Source organism: Pogona vitticeps, chromosome 13, assembly GCF_051106095.1.
Source record: "Pogona vitticeps strain Pit_001003342236 chromosome 13, PviZW2.1, whole genome shotgun sequence".
NCBI classification, from domain to species: Eukaryota; Metazoa; Chordata; class Lepidosauria; order Squamata; family Agamidae; genus Pogona; species Pogona vitticeps.
This window is the reverse complement of record NC_135795.1, coordinates 7,536,497-7,554,102: the sequence shown is the minus strand read 5'-3', so window position 1 is coordinate 7,554,102 and position 17,606 is coordinate 7,536,497. Positions and strand designations below refer to the sequence as shown.

Here is a 17,606-nt window from a genome sequence, read left to right as displayed (position 1 = left end):
ATTACTATTATTTCTATTCTGTCTGCTTTTAAAGGAGTTCATGTTGGCATACTTATGGTCCTCCTACTCACGCCATGCTCACAGGCAGTCAGAGAAACAGTTTATACCACCCACATTATATTAATTGCCCTATTCAAGAAGAAAGCACCACTGAAGTACCATTGGCGGTGTTTGTAAGCAAGTAATAAACGGCAATGAACCAAGTGAATAAAAGGGGAACAGGTAGCTTAGGAAACTTTTGGGATTCTGTAAAGTACTACTTTCACATTGAAACTTTTCATTCATAAATATCAGTGTAACCTTCTTTTTACCTTTAAGTCATCCAAACTAGGAGGTAGAGGTCCTGGTTTTCTGTTGAGAATATTTGGTTTTTGTGTGCTGCTTGTTGCTGAAGATGTACTACTGCTCAAAGTATTCAGCAGCGCATTACCAGTGTTATTCTGATTGTCATTAATTGACCTTCAATGAAAAAAGAAATTAAAGTTCAAATTAACACTTCTCACACTCTTTCCTTTTCATATGCATTCCCCTGAATCGTCCATGATTTTCCATTTAAGTCTGAAAAACTGTGTATATTCCAAATGAGGAAGATGGTATTAGCAGAATTTTAAAACACTGAAGCTTTGTTTGGCATCTTGATACTGTGGTACCTCACCAGATGACCTCGCAAAATTATGAATCCACATGATGATGAGGTTTTGCGATCACTATAGCGATTCGCAAAACAGTGATTCTAATGGGCGATTTTCACTGGATGATGTTTGGGTCCCTGCTTCGCAAAGCATTTCTCACAAGACGATTTTAACACTGATTAGCGCTTCGCAGAACGGGTGTTTTCGGACTGCTGCTTCGCAGGGCAGCCAGTTTAACAGCTGATCGGCGCTTCACAAAATGGCTGCCCTATGGGCGATCTTCGCAAAGCGACGATGATTTTTCCCCATTGGAGTGCATTAAACGGGTTTCAATGCATTCCAATGGGAAAACAGTTTTCGCAAGACGATGTTTTCGCTAAACAGTGATTTCTATGGAACAGATTATCAACGTCATGCAGAGCGACACTGTATATTTAATAAGATACGTTAATAAAAACATGCTTTATGTGGGTATTTAAATTACTGGAAGGAATTATTTCTGGAATAAAGTAACAACCTGTAAAGCATTTTGTGTACCACATAAAAGAACTCCTTCCACATGGTTAAAGTGCAATGTGAATTTTTTTTTTCTGATTAACCCTACCCACAACATGGGGAAGGAAAAAAAGAACGGGCAAAGCCTTACATACTTGAGAGGCGCAGGAAGGATTGTCTGGTAGTTGTAGTGTTGTTGTTGTTGGCTCAGGATCTGGAGTTGCAAGAAAAGTTGTTGCTGCTGTAGCAAGCGAGCATAGTTGGAATCCATCTGTGGTTCATTCTTCTCACCTTTCTGATCAGGTGGGATGTACTGGTGGTATTTCAGCTTCTTCACTTTGGGCTTTGGTTCTTTGCATTTCTTGCTTCGAGGCTTGTCATTTGGATTCCTGGGGTGGGGTTGCTTTTGGAAAAAAATATGTATTAAAACTATGGATTTGATCCAAAAGGTAAGTCCAATGTTGCTGATTTGCACAAACACTAAATACATTTTTTTTCTTTTTGTAACTGTGCATCCAAAAGTTTAATATGTGTTGGAAAGTGCTGCTCCACTCATGTCCAGCTTGCTTTTGCAGACAGAGAATGCTGAATTAGATTACATTGGCTTCAAATCTGATACAGCATAGCTCTTCTTCTACAACACATTCCCTGCATGGAGATACATGAATCTCACAATCATACACAATTCTGAATTTATTCAACATCTGTAAGTGTATATTGGTAGAATGTCCCATGAAATCTTAAAATTCCATTGGATGGTAACTACCCTATTTCCCTGAAAATAAGACCTAATCTGAAAATAAGCCCTAGTATGATTTTTAGCACAAACAATAAATTACTCTAGAGAACGCCCATTTTAGGCAACTTCTCCATAAGTTCCATTGATTCAAATGGGCCAACTTTAGTTCTGACTTACTTCAGCTTAGTAAGCTGCAGCTAGAGTAGGCCAATTTGAATCAATGGAAATTATGAAGGAGTTGACCTATTAATCCATCCATTGATTCAATGCATCTATTCTATTGCAATTTACTCTGCTGAGAAACAAGATTTTAGCTATCATGATTTAATAGCAAAATTGGTGGAAGAATATCTTTCCACTATCCTGTAAAGCCCACTACTTTGGCTGGCAGCAGAATAAATATTGTTGAGACATACATGCTGATATATGAAAAATACAAATTCTGGAATAATGTAATGCCTGTATGTCACAGAAACATGAAACATTCATTTTAGGAAGACATTGAACATATCCTTCAATACTATCTAAACAAAGGTACGCTTGGGATTTAAATACATGCAGGTTTATTCAAGGCAAATTCAAATCCTAATAATAACTTTTTAAATATCCAGTGGTGCCTCGCTTAACGAGCGCACCACAGAACGACGAAATCGCATAGCGATGAGGTATTTGCGATCGCAAATGCGATCGCATACCGATGGCCCCTATGGGCAAAACTTGCATTGCGAAGATTGTTAAGCATTTCGCTTACCAATCTTCGCATTGCAATGTCGGGGGAACCGCTGATTGGCAGTTCCAAAATGGCCGCCGGAAGCCCCAAAATGGCCGCGTGCAGTGTTTTCGCGCCGTGCCCTCGCTTACCGAGGGCGCGAAAATGACTGCCGGACCCTGGAAACATTGCTGAACGGTGAGTTTTTTGCCCATTTAATGCGTTGTTTAATGCGTTCCAATGGGCTTCCCCGTTCCGTACAGCAATGTTTTCACATAGCGAGGGTTAATCCGGAACCGATTAACCTTGCTATGCGAGGCACCACTGTAAATTGGAAGATACTATTTGATGAAAGGTCTAAATGAACCTTCCTTCCCATTAATGCTTATTTTCTCTAATAAATTATTCCTCTTTAAGGAACAGAACTTGATTGTGGCAAAAGCTTAGCATAAAGATATTCACTAAATAGGCACACAACCAGAATTGTTTCTTTCATATGCAGCTAAAATTAGCAAGTTAGCTAACAGAAAAATTATCTTTGCTGTTTCTTGTTTCAACTGACTGTTCCATAGAAACCATAATATTAGTATAAGATCTTAACTACTTCCTTCTGTTCTTGTGCTGTGAAATTTTCCTTTTGTTAGGGAAAGCACTAAATTTAAATTAGACACATACAATGCTTTTACTTTATCTTACCTTTATTAGTGTTGGCCCGATGCAGTGTTTTGCTGTAGATGTAGTATTTGTAGTAACAGAAGCAGCGGTTGTACAACGTGTACTGTGCTGATTTGTAGCAGCTGACTTCAGAAGTTCAGGTACTGATGATGTTAATGCTGAATGCTAATAATAATAAAAAAGAAATAAAACTAGAAACATTACTCAAATCTTCTCCAACAAGGCATTGTTCTAAGTCAATTTCATAGAATCATAGAATAATAGTGTTGGGTGGGCCTATAAGGCCACAGAGTCTAATCCTTTTCTCAATGTAGGAATCTAAACCAATGTATATTTAATTTTCCCTTGAATGCCTCCAGCACTAGAGTATGCACCATCTCCTGAGGGAATTGGTTCCATTGCCATACTGCTCTAATATTAATAAGGTTTCCCCGATACTCAAACAAAACATGGTTGCCTGTAATTTCAGCCCACTATTACATGTCTTGCACTCTGGAATGATCAAGAACAGATTCTGCCCCATATCTGTATGACAATCTTCCAGGAATTTGAAAAGTGCTATCATATATCCCTACAGTCATCTTTTATCAATGCAAACATGCCCAGTTCTTTCAGTCTTTCCTCACAGGGCCTGATTTCCAGTTTCCTAATAACCCTTGTTGCCTTCCTCTGAATTTGTTCCAGTGTGTTGGCATTCTTCTTAAAGTGTGATGTATAGAACACACCAGTGCCAAGTAGAGGGGAACTAGTACTTCATGTGATGGCGCTGCAGGTTAAACCACAGAAGCCTCTGTGCTGCAAGGTCAGAAGACCAGCCGTCATAAGATCGAATCCACGCAACGGAGTGAGCTCCTGTTGCTTGTCCCAGCTCCTGCCAACCTAGCAGTTTGAAAGCATGTAAATGCGAGTAGATAAATTGGTACCACCATGGTGGGAAGGTAATGGCATTCTGTGTCTAGTTGCGCTGGGCACGTGACCATGGAAACTGTCTACACAAACACTGGCTCTTCAGCTTGGAGACGGGGATGAGCACCACACCCTAGAGTCAGACATGACTGGACTAAATGTCAAGGGTAATCTCTACCTTTACCTTAGTACTTCACAGGATTTGGAGACTTTGCTTCTGTTAATGTAGCCTCCAATAGGATTTGTCTGTTTTTGCAGTCCCATTGCATGGTGAGCTTGTCATTTACTATTCCAAAATCCTTCTTGTTTACAGTATTAGGGAGCCACGCATCCCCCATCTTCTAACTGTGCATTTGGTTCCCCCTCCAAGGTGTATGACCTTGCACTTATCCCTGTTAAATTTCATTCTGTTGTTTTCAGCCCAGTGCTTGAGCCTATCAAAATATTTTAAATTTTTGTTTTCCAGGCTTTTAAGTTATTCGACTCAATTTTGTGTCATCCACGAATTTGATAAGCATTCCCTACAACCAGAGATGGAGATTCGTATTCGTGTACAAATGTCCCCATGCAGCTGGACATAATGGATGGGTCAGCCGCCCCATCAAACACACCTATGAAAGGTGATGGAACCAAGAGAAAGGCCTCTTCTGAATATCTGAACATTTGGGCATATTCATAAAGAAAGATGCAGTCCTTGAGACAGCTTGGACCCAAGCCATTTAGGACTTTATATTGCAGAACCTGGTTTCTCCTGGCATGGAAAACCCTGAGTGCTGGGAATACCTACTAGTGCTCTACAGAAGGCTGTGCTGCCTCCTGTTGTACACATACATTTAGTTAAACTGAATGGATAGACTTATCAAAGTTATGAATGTCACTACCAAATCTCTCAGGTTTACATAAAACATAGACCTCTATCAAATAGAGAAAAATGTTATTTAAAGAATATTTTTAATAACATCGGAATATGGCTACACCTATGTTTGAGACTATACCTGGGTAGAGGAGGAGGTTGGTGTGGCTGGAGATGTTGCTTCTCTTGTTTTGGGCTCACCAGGGGAGGCCGCTGAGCCCTGGGATTCCTGACTAGCAGGCTGATCTGGAGACAGAGCATCACTGCTGTCCTCATCAAATGACAGCTCTTCCAAAGCTTGAGGAAAGTTCTCTTGGCCTACAGCTAAGAAGCAAATCTTATTTTAATTTTGTGGTACTCCACTTGTTATGTCTTCCCAGTTTGAGAAGGAGCCACAGATAATCACTCTCTGAGTACAATTTTGTAACCAACTGTGTATCAACCTGACAGTTGTTCAATCCAATCCACACCTGGTTAGCTTGCTAATCAGAATATCATGCAGCACTTTGTCAAGAGCTTTGCTGAAGTCAAGATATACTGTTACATCTACAGCATTCCCATTGTCTACCAGGGAAAGAGGTTGCCCAATCAAAAAAAAATGAGATAGAATTAATCTGGCAAGATTTCTTCTTGCAAAATCTGTGTTGGCTTCTAGTTATTATGACATTGTTTTCAATCACAGGAGGAGGCCATGCCACTGGTCACTAATAATGTCAAAAAAGTATTCAGTAAGTTTCTAATACATAACACCTGTCACTGCAGTTAATCCAAAAAGCTAAGGTACCAGGCAGCATTATATATTCCTAGTCACAAAACAGGACCATCTGCATGATCACATAAGATATGACTTTCAGCCACAAAAATGCTGCATTACGGGAAACATCTGAAACGTTCACAACTAAACTTTATCCCCCAAATCTCATTGCTTGGAAGATGTTTTAAGACTGTGATTTCTGTTTTCCACTACTGCAACATCAGAACAGGTTGCATTTTTTCTATATACCTATGATTGCTTCTTTAACACAGGAGTCTACAGGCAGGATGTTTTTCTCCACAAGTTCCATCGGGCCAGGCCTCTGAGCAATCTTCTCATTCAGATCATCTGCCAAGCGTGCCCTCTTCAATTTCATCTGAGTTGCCTGGAGGGAGGGTTCTGCAAATGTTTCTGAAAAAAAGGAAGTGTATTTTAAAAAGAATATTAGAGTTGCTAGTTTATTTTTTGCATCTTTGGAAGAAAATTGATAGCAATAAAATTTTGGTGGCTATAAATTCAATTATATAGCCAACTTTTGTTTTTCAGTAATAAATATCTTTTTCAAATGGAGGGGGGAATAAAATGAGAATTGGTTGTTGTGGGTTTTTTGGGCTCTTTGGCCGTGTTCTGAAGGTTGTTCTTCCTAAAGTTTCGCCAGTCTCTGTGGCCGGCATCTTCAGAGGACAGCACTCTGTGCTCTGAGAGGTGGTTAAACTGATTCTTGTGACAGAGGTATTCTGAATAATACTGCAGTTACTACATTCCTGAATTTTGAAAGTTAAATATGGATTTTCATAGTTTGGTAAATCAGAGAATTTGTATATTTTTATGTCTGAGCCCTGGGAAGTCAGCAGTAAATTTCCCTGGAAGAAAAAACAACAGCTCAATGTAACTAGAGCACAGAGATTTTATCATGCTGCATTAATTGTATTTTTTTTTCAGAAACATCTATTGTCTCGATTTCAAGGTTTTCCTCATTTATTCAACTTCTAATACTTATAGTCAGAGTGGGTGGGATGGGCAAAGTGAAGCCTGTGGGCCCCAGGTGTGTTTTTTTCTTTCCCAATCCTATTCTAGACAGAAAGGAAACAAACAATAAGGGTCACTGGGCCAGCATTTTGCTGCTCCTGGATCTTGACGTTGTCCATCAAGACTCCCTCCATTCCCCCAATTAGATTTTTTTTTTCTTTTAAAAATGGCAAATTTTGGCTGTTTTGGGAATTCGGTCCTCAGACTTTGCCCACATCTGGCTTAATCTTTTAACTAGAAAACACTTCACCTTCAAGTATGTGCATCCTGACCAACTCCGATCGATCTGGTCTACTTCGGATCTTGTGCTTCAAAAAGTTTTCAGTCTGGGATAAAAACATATACACACACAATACATTATTGCCACTGGTAATTCATGCAAAATAATTCAGTTAAAAAAACATACTTGTGAAATGGGTTTCAGAATATATATGTCCTGAGTTGCTGTCACAATAGCAAACTCTTGACATTCTTTACTCAGAAGAAAATATGTTACCATCTAAGAGCTTTTGCAAGATGTTCCCCTACAATCCAAAGTTTTTTAAAATAATTTGTTATTAAATCATTTAGTGAAAACAATCGAACATCATGTTCCTGGCAAACACATACATTAGTGGATGAAATGCAGACTTCTCTTTTTCCAATTTTAAAGTCCATGATCCAGCCTATTAAAATTCACATTTCATAGAAGGCACATTTTAAACCAATTCCTTATAACTCTGATGTAAATCAATCAAATATAAAATGCAGAAGTATAATTCTAAGTGGTCAAGAATTTAGAATTCCTAGCACATGAAGAACACTTATAAGCAGAGAAGAAGGCTTCTGAACAGATTTCAGATTTGTAATGAAACTGTTGCTTATTTCCTGAGCAGTACAGTTCGTTGTACTATACTGAACAGATTAAACTGTACAAAGAGCATGTGCACCACAGGAGGCAAAAACTGATACTATATTTGCTCTTAGCCATTATTATGTGATAGAGGACCTTATATTAGTTTCAAACATAGTGAAACCAGTTCCTGTGTTTTAGGCACAGTCAGGTGTACCTACATATCAATGAAATTTTAAAAATTCTTGTTAAATAACAAATCATGAATCTCCATCTCTCTCTTAGGTTCTAAAGTGATTTGAGATACAACACATTAGGGGAACAAGAAGAACAAACTGCCTGATTCTCTTTATCTTAGCTAACAGGTGTGAGAGTACAGGACACTACTGAATTGCTATTTTAACCCTGTCTTAAGGCTAAGATTTTAAAGATTAAACTATTAAATTGTTGGTCGAAGTTATTGTGGTTTGTTGCAACTTCAACAAACTAATATATCTTCCTTGAATACAGAATAACACAATAATTACAGTATTCATTACTCTGATACATACTCTTCTGTGGAGAGTTAAGAATGTACAAATATGTAAATTAAAAAGGTTTAAGTGTTTAATGCAGTGATGGCTAACCTTTTTGAGCCCGTGTGCCCAAACTGGGGGGAGAAAAATACACAAGTGGGCAGCAGGTGGATGTCGCAGCAGTGGAAATGGCAGCAGAAGGGGGAATTCCAGGCACGGAGGTGCCTCCATGCCCCACTCCAGATCTGCCTCCAATTGTGCTCAACCCCCGCCAGCGCCAGCTGCTCCGGATCCTGGCCCGCCACCTGTCAGGGCGCTAGCACCACGGCTGCAGATGCCTCCTCCGGTTTAGCTGCCGGGGGTAGCAATCCTGCGACTTATGGCTCACGTGCCCGCAGAGAGGGCTCTGCATGCCAGCTGTGGCATGCGTGCCATAGGTTCGCCATTGATGGTTTAATGTGTCTCTTAATATTATATAAGAACAAGTAGCTCTAAAATGAATCTTTCCTGTTCTAAATTTATAAGCAAAGATGAGGATGATTATGTAAGGGGCTGGAGAATTTGATGGATAATCATACTGTCATCTCTGCTTGGATGGTTTGAAGATAGTCTAATAATGATACAGTTTACTAAGCATATTCTCTAAATTCCATTCCAGAGATTATACTTGTGAGGAAAGCAACAAAGAAGGGAAGCTTCTCCCAGTCACTAGCACACTAACCCACCTGGCAAGTGGCCACACCAGGTTAAGCAAGGGTTGTGTGGCTTAGTGGTAGTGGGTCCTCTCTGTGGTGGCCTGTGATCCTTCAGAATACTCAACTTCAATTTTCTTTCATTGTGTAAGCTGTACATATATCCCACCTTTTCCAAATACAATCATATTGGAAGAATTTACCAAAATGTTAAAACTTGATTCCTTACCCTGGCTCTTTCCAAGCTCTTTATCTGCTCATGGAATGCAGCTGGGCTCTTCAAAGCTTCAGTGAGAAAGTAAGATAATCATATAAAATTACGAGAACATAAGGACGAGAACTTAATTCTTGAACTTGTTATGTTTGTCTCTACTAGCTAATCTTGAATGCATACTGCCAGCAAAATATGAGGTCTTCTTTACCCCTCTACCCAACCTGCTATAATGATAGATCCTCTGTGTAATAACTCAGTGACCGACAGGCACTTTCCAATTCCATTATCCTTTGATTGTATGATGATTCTAACCAAACTAAACCACATGCAGTAGTTGGAAAACCCAAGAGATTACTGGGCCAAGGTCCAATGGCATGCTTTGCTATTCTACACAGGTAGAATTGGGGACTTTTCTCTTTTCTTACTGCAGTTATCAATGATGCCGAAAAACTGATTTGTATGGTTTACCACCATTCCAGGTTAAAGTCTGAAAGGACTGAGGAGCTGAAAAATGGTTGGAAAACCCTTGATTTTGACAGAAGCAGCTACACTGAGTGGAAGCACATGTAATACCACTGAATGCAAAGCAATAGTTTGGTCCAGCTGTTCAGCACTGTATGAGCAAGACAAATGTTCACATATTCCTCCCACTCTGCCACGTTTCTCCACACCCACTGCTTATTTAGGAACCTTTTGGGCTTTGTCAAACTGCAGTTTACTGTAACTTTTGAACTGACAATTATGGTTTGCAAGAGCTGTGCAACTCTAGTTTCCTATCATGGGTTGAAGAGGTTAAAAAAATCACAGTTGGTCAGTTTTTAGGGACTAGTGATTAAATACACTATACAGAAAGAGGGGAAAGCATAAGGGACAAAGGACATGAGAACAATGCTCATTCATGCGGCAGGGAACCATTGTTTGGCTTTAAGTATTAAGTGATCGTTTAAATTAATTGCAGCAACATTTTCTCATGCAGAGTCCTGCTGTGACTCATGCAGAGTCCTGCTCTCTTGTGAAGCAAGAGAGAAGCACTTCCACAATGGGTATAAAGCCTTCACAATTAGAAAGACATTTTGGGATTCTGAACAGCTAAATGCTGTTTTAGGAGACAATGCAAGCTTGTTATGTATCAGTATGTAGCAAAAGGTTTTTAACTGATTGGTTTGTGAAGCAGTATTTCTGAATTGCCTTAAAAAGGCCGAAATTTTAACAGTTCCAGAAAAATCAAGAAAAAGCCGCATGATCCTAGAAACAATACAAAATGCAGGAAGAGGCGATACTTTTAATCGACTATTAAGAATATAAAAACAAACGAGCAAGCAAAAAACAAACAGTGAGCTTTTGATGATAAATCATCTTCTTCAAGTCTTTGCATCAAGTTCTTGTGGGTATAGTTCAAAATGTTCACAGAGGGACAGATATATATGTAGAGGGAAACAGGGTCAGTCTAGCAGGGTATCAAGGCAAAGATGTAAGTATATAATGTTGGAGCTATCCACAGAAATGTGATGCACAGCCTTGAAGAAGATGATTTATCATCAAAAGCTCACTGTTTTTTTTTTTTGTTTTACATTCTTAATGGTCGATTAACGCTATCACCTGTTCCTGCATTTATTATTTTTAATATAAATTGCCAGTTAGATCATACCATGTCAGTAAAGTAAATTTCAGGTTTAATAGCAAGACAAAATGTGTCTTTTATTTCCTCCTATTTTGAAATTTTAACATGACATAAATATTAGATAAAGTTAAATTTAGAGATATAAAGTATCTGTTCATATGTGTGTGCCTACCTTTGTTTCTTGACTGTTATTAAATCTTTGCATACCATATGTTATTGCCTGTTTCTTTTCATCTCTAGCAAAGTTAAGGAATAGAATCCACACAAGTTGGAGAAAATAAAATTAGTCTTACGTGGCATGATTCCCTGATCTACCAGCTGTTCTCTTGTCCGCCTTTGTTGTAGCCTCAGTTGAAGTACTGGTAGGAGGAAAAATAATCATTATTAAGCAAGTGGAATCAAGTCTTAAACAGCAAAATATAAAGTGTGCAATCTAGTGACACTGGTGTCTATAACTTTGAAATAATTGCTAGGTTAAACACTTAGTTAGGACTTGCTGCTTTCAATGGCACTGAAGTTTCTTAGGAGCCAAACTTATAGCCTGTTATAAATTCAAATAGCCAGAGAAAAATGTTAAAATAATCCTGTATGTATAAAAAGATAACAATGTTGAATCTTTAAAATACGGGTTTTTAAGGCCTTTTGCAGTTAATAATATACAACTATTTCAGCTACTATCCAGCTTCAGTCAGAAGATTTTGGCTTTATACTATTGGCAGTATTTATTCTGTTTCAGTAGAACCACACATTCCAGCCCTAGAAGCATTAAAATTAGCTTGATGTTAAAAACAAAGTGATGTTTTCACCAAGAAGGGGTTTGCACATGCAGAAAATATACCCAATGTAGTCTAGCCACCACTGATAGTCTTCCATTAGTAGTAGTAACATCTTTGTCATGTCCCATTAAGTCACATCCGACTCATGGCAAGATATACAATACATTTAAGGAGTAGTTTTACCAGTGCCATCCCCCAGTGACTTTTCATGGCTGAACAGGGATTTAACACAGATGGTGTATACATCCTAGGTCCTGGTCCATCACTCTGTCTACTGCACCAAATTGGCAGTTGTTGTGGTATTAATATCTTTATTTGTGAAGAATAGCATTATGATAGAATCTGTAATTTAAAGTAATGTTAGATTGAAAATCATGGTGCATAACCATACGGGACCCGTAGGCTGCAACAACATACATTAATTTTGAAGAGAATACCTAAACTCGTGACACCTACTAGTTTTCAAATTACTGAAATGCAGTAGTGGAACTTATACTGTGTAACACTAATAGCAGCACAAGCAGCAGTTTTCTATAAATTAAATATTTTGGACCACCCTGCAAAAGTCCTGAGGCTTCCTTGCAATCCCTTTCCTCGTGGGAAAAGTGGCATATTGTCAGGCCCTCAACTACAAAATATGGAGAAGCTGCTGAGTGTTATAGGACTGGGGAGGGGGCAAGTCTTTAATTTTAAGAAAATCACTGCTACTGAACTACAGGCTCATAAAGCCTATCATGATCATGATAATCATGGTCAAATATTCCTCCCTTGCCTCTCTCGTTCTCTGCCTTCAGCCCAAACATACACAAGTGTTAAAGAAGATCTCTGCAAGGAGAAAGAAAGGTTACTTACCTGTAACCATGGTTCTTCGAGTGGACCTCTGTGAATTCACACATATGGGTTTAGTCTGCGCCTGCGCTGACATTCTCGGAGCATTCCAGAGCTAAAAGTAACAATTTTATGGTATGATCCCCCATGAGGCACAAGCTCCTCCCACCCAAGATTCCCCTCAGTTCCTGCAATTTGTCCGCCGGGCACAAGAGTTATACAACAATAAGATACCCGTGACGGACAGAGGGGAGGATGGGCGGGTAGTGTGAATTCACAGAGGTCCACTCGAAGAACCATGGTTACAGGTAAGTAACCTTTCTTTCTTCTTCGTGGCCTCTGTGAATACACACATATGGGTGACTGGCAAGCTTACTTATTGGCAGGTGGGACGTCACGGTAGGAAGGATGCCAAAACATTTCTGCCAAATCCAGTGTTACTGCGTGCACCTACATGTAGCCAGTACTGCCCCACAAAGGTAGATGGCATGGATCATTTTGCTGCACGGTAATGTCAAGAATCTCGATTCTACTCTGGATGCAGCCAAGGTAGACAGCACTCCATGGAGCGAGGCTAAAGCTGATTAGACGGTGACTCGTCTGACCACTGGTAAGCCATAGATACAGTGTGGACCATCGATCTAGAGATGGATAGGATGAAACTGGACTTTTGAAATTAAAAGAATGAAAGCATAAAAAGAGCCTGTCATCTGTTTAGAAGCTCTGGCAGTGTCCAGACAAAATGCTGGTGAGCGTCTTACATAATTATTGTGGAGCATGTGCTCTAGAGGAGATGATGGTGATCTGAAGAATGATGGTAAGATGAAGCACAGATAAACATGAAAACTAGTCGAATAGGTCAAAAATGAGACATTAAGGTAGGAAGTCACTTTATCAGGAAAATTGAATAAAAGGTGGATCGAATCACAATCCAGCTATTTCCCATGTTCCCTTGGCAGATATGACAGCCACTAGGAAGGCTGTTCAAAGTAAGTAATTTGGCATTTGAAGAGAAAATGGGCTCGAATGGCGGGCACATGAGTGAATTTAGAATGATCTATAGACCATTGAGGAACAATGCGTTTACATGGAGGACAGGTGGTACTGAGTCCTGTGAAAAGATGTTTGACCCTAGAATGAGACAAAAGTCCTATGTACCAGAATCATCTGGTTAATGGGCAGCAGTAGCAGATATATAACATTTTAAAGCATAAATAGAAAGCCAAGTAGGCAACAGTTTCAAAGAAAGTTGGTAAGGTAGTTCTTTGTTTCATTATATTTAATAAAGATTTCATTTATTTACAAATCGACATCGAGTTTATGGTTTTCGAGCTCGATCAAGCACTGATGCCAAAGTGGGAGTATTTTCCAGGTTGGCAAGTTCATGGCCAATAGATGCGGATGGTAGACCATCCTTCCCTCCAAAGATAGGAGGTAAGTCACCAGAGGGAACTCACATGTGCCTGTCTATATCGATCTGAGACAGGCGAACTAGAACTACCTTGGTCATCAAAGAGGTATTTGGATCATATTTGATTAGGAATTATGGTGATGGAAAATCCATAGAATAAAAGGTATCGGAGGGAAGAGTTATGGCAGATTCCCTGTCCACTGCCATATGAAAATGTCCCCGACAGTGTTTCTATCCGCACCTGCACAGGAGCAATAAAACCTGTAGTCGGCGTACGGACCCCAGTGAATACATCGAAGGTCGGTACTTCCCAACGGTGACAGAACCGAACTCGCAGTTACTTGGATTAGGGATCCTCTACTTGGTCAAACAGCAAAAGATACCACTATTGGAGTGGTTCGAGGCTGAGTCTGTATTGCTTTAGCACTGAAGCCGTGGAGGTCATAAATCTGGGGAGATGTTTGCTAGTATTTTTTTTTTTTTAAGAAAAATATACGCCATAGTACCAGTACAGGTAGATGTCCATATTTTGCAGGGGAAGGTTATTATCAAACTGATGCCCTGTACCATCTGAAAGACCTTGCAGATGTTGAAAAATCAAATGGTAGTGAAACCTTAGGAATTACTGATTAGATAATAGTGTTGAGGGTGGAATCTGAAACCTACGGTAGAATACACATGAAAAGATTTCTGAGACCAAGGACGGGACGGATGCCTCTGTCCTTTCTATGTACTATATAATAGCACAGAAGTAGAAGCCATTGCATAAGCCAGATGTAGGAACTTGGAATATGGCATGTTTGTTCAGGAGGCAGAGGTCTCTTCCTGGAGGATATAGACAAAAGAGTAAGTCTAACGTTACTCAAAGAGGAACAAAGACAATTATATAATGTAACCTTGAGAGATGTGGTGACATTTTTTATGAACCGAAATGTCTGGGAGGCTGAAACTCCAGATATAGTTGAATGGACTATGGGTAGAACCAAAAGAAGGACGAAAGGGCTGTTGGCCCGTATATAATTTAGCTGTTTTCCTATTCTGTGTAAAAAAAATTTCTAGTGTCACCAGTCTAAGACTGAAGAGACTGGTACCATGTAATGGAAGACATTCAATTCTGTCCTTTGCCTTCTTGATGAGCCAGTGGATCCTGACTAGGCGAGCCTTCTATAGATACTAAGGATGCGACAGCAGCTGAAGCTCTTTGCGTGTCTAGCAGCAATCCTGTGTTGCTTTGCTAGAGTCATGGTCTCAGAGTGAGAATTTCTAAGCTGTTTTAATGGATTCCAAGTGAGGTAGAATCTTAGACCATAATTGCTCTAGGTAGGCGCCTATTGTGATTGATAGTTGCCCACATGGAGCAGAAGTGATTGAAGTGTAAGTGCTCAGCTAAGTGATGGCTGGGTCTGGAAAAGGCGGTTCCTACATTCCCAATCGACGGGATGCGGTGAACCGAGAAGTGACCTGTGCAAATGAAAAGAAGCACACTGAAGGTGACAGAGGATGATAATGGATCACATCATATTGGATGGAGATTTGTTCAAGGAGTGAGATCCGAGCTTATGCCCAGAATTGGCAGATAGTCAATTCGAAGCCGGGACTGGTCGTGCTTGATCATAATGGGCCTCGACACGAGATGTATTGGAATTTGGAAAGCATCTTTTCCTGCCGAAGTGTAGATATGGTAGAGAAAAAACAAGAACAAAAATCTTCTCCATGTTGAGGTCGATCCTAATGGATTCAACATAAATCGAAGATCGTGGCAAAGCTGGTAGCTATAATAGAAATGAGTCAAACAGATTGATTAGTCAACAACAGAGAAGTAAAAAGACCGCTCAGTTTTGCAGTCCTATCTGCAGTTCTGCCGGTCAAGGCACTGCCTCCCACATGTCTAGGGGCGGCGGCTGGTAACTTTGCGGTTGAGGCTTTTAATGTTCCCGGAATGCTGTAGGCGGATGGGAACATCTTCAGGCTCTTGCAGATGTTACAGCGCAATGACTGTGTCGCCTTCTAGAGCCTGAGCAGGTTATAAAGAATAACAACTTTTTTTTTTTTTCTGGCTAAAAAGCCATACACCAACAAATGGCAGGTCCTAACCTGTCAGTTGCTTAGACACTGGTTTTCAGGCATATTGAGCAGCAGTGCACTCGTGATGCACCTGCAACAGTGCCTCCTAGTGATGTGGGAGGCTTGAATTGTAAGGGTGCACAGGAGCTACCCACAGGGTTGGCACCACCAAACTCCATAAGTGGTGATGATAATCCCTCATGGCAGAGGAGTAAATGGCTACATGGCACCCCAAAACAAGTAACAACGCCAATTAAAGAACTCCTCATCTGTTAACAGTAAAAGAGTGCGACCATCTGCGACAACCAAGAGGGGTATAGGAAGATTGGTTGGAAACTCTTCCACCCCCCCTGTGACTCATGTAAGTCCCAATCCCGAATAAGGAAAACCCTCCTGAGAGAAGACTGACCTAGCACAAGCCTGACCAAGCACAGGCTCAACAGTCATAGAACGGAGAAGGCCGAATGGATTAACAGCAGGTTCGGTCAAAGCTGCGAACATTGTGCTGCCAAGTTCGAGGGAGCACTACACCTGTGAAGCCTAAGTGGAGGCATAAAGCACTCCATAGCCCATGGGTCAGAACGATGCCAGGTAGAGCGGGATGGTGATGGTGGCCAAGAGCTCATAGCTCCTATCCCAAACAAAAGGGACTGGTCCTACGCAACCTTGTCAGCGTGACAGGACCTACCTGAGGAAAATTCTCCAGACTTACCTGACAGTGGCAGGGTTCTCGGGTGGACCCTCGTGAGTCCTTTCCTTATGAGCCTATGCGGGCACTGGCACCTGAGACAGGGCTGCAGGCTACTTTGTGAGCCAGCCCATTGATAAAGAGGGCTGTTTTGTGCGAAATTAACAGCCACCTGCAGGTGCTACCCCAGGCAGGAATATCACCGACTAGCAGGGCTAGTGGTGGGAGTTGCAGCCCCCCCTTCCAGAGGCAAACTAGGGCTGTCAAATGCTGCCAGAAAGCTTTCGCCTCGGCACTTGGTTTTGGAAATAGCAGCCACGTGAACAAGGCCTCTGATAAATCAGGCCCAATATACCAAACACCCAAGGGCTTTACCCCAGACAGGCAAAGCACTGACATGCAGGGCTAGCCGCAGGAGCTGAAGGGGCCCATTGTATCCCCAAAGGGAAACCCAGGCCTTACCTTATGTCTCAGGCACATCTGCAGCCTGGCGTGCAGTTCCCTCCAGAAGTCGCAGCTACATGAGCAGGCGCACGAAGGAGGGTTGGTGTGCAGCACTCACACACAGAGGCGCTTCCCATGTCAGGAGGAATCACTGACAGTCAGGGAAGGTGACCGGGGCAACAGGAGGCCCTTCTTCTCTAAGGGACAGGGCGACAGAGCCCTAACTCCTGCGGGGTCAAATCAGTTGTATGAACAAGCCCCTTGAAACAATCATCCATCGATGATTCACCAGTCTCTCTCATGGTTGCTCAGAGAGAGGGTGTGGTGAGACATGCCTCCTTTTCACTCTCCTCTCCTCATGAGATAGAGAGACTTAAGCTCCAACTCAGGAACGTCAAATGCCCGCCCTCATGTAGGGCTAAAAGGGCCATGGCCGGACTGGACGGTAGCGCAGTCACTGAATGGCCAGTTGGAGCAGAGAGGCTATCAGGCGATCCGAAGTCTGTGCAGGTAGAGCTGGCACGTCGTCTCCTCAGAGGCAAATTTGCTAGCCTCTGGCGAGGATTCCTCTGTTGATGTAGACTTAGATTTTAAGGACTCCTTGGTATTGTCGGGTCCCCTACTGCGGCCTGCACCTATCTGGGTAAGATGTAGCTTACTCAGGCAGAAATCATTAATGTGCCTGAGAGTCAAAATGAGTAGGCTGAAAAAGGCGGGAAAGGAGAAAGA

General features: G+C 41.2%; 1 protein-coding gene across 8 annotated transcripts in view; it reads right to left on the bottom strand.

The window, feature by feature from the left end:
* The window catches only part of MRTFB (myocardin related transcription factor B), a 78,744-nt gene that overhangs the window by 22,549 nt on the left and 38,589 nt on the right, over positions 1-17,606 (bottom strand). For all 8 annotated transcript variants that reach the window (XR_013539121.1, XM_078381405.1, XM_072982849.2 and 5 more), the window contains 8 exons: positions 10,960-11,025; positions 9,061-9,116; positions 7,043-7,118; positions 6,013-6,174; positions 5,152-5,333; positions 3,272-3,415; positions 1,283-1,530; positions 312-459 (listed from right to left, as the gene is read on the bottom strand). Coding sequence is in view for 7 of the 8 variants with exons in the window: in XM_078381405.1 (XP_078237531.1) it covers positions 312-459; positions 1,283-1,530; positions 3,272-3,415; positions 5,152-5,333; positions 6,013-6,174; positions 7,043-7,118; positions 9,061-9,116; positions 10,960-11,025 (1,082 nt within the window). In the remaining variant the exon portion in view is untranslated. The remainder of the gene's footprint in view (positions 1-311; positions 460-1,282; positions 1,531-3,271; positions 3,416-5,151; positions 5,334-6,012; positions 6,175-7,042; positions 7,119-9,060; positions 9,117-10,959; positions 11,026-17,606) is intronic.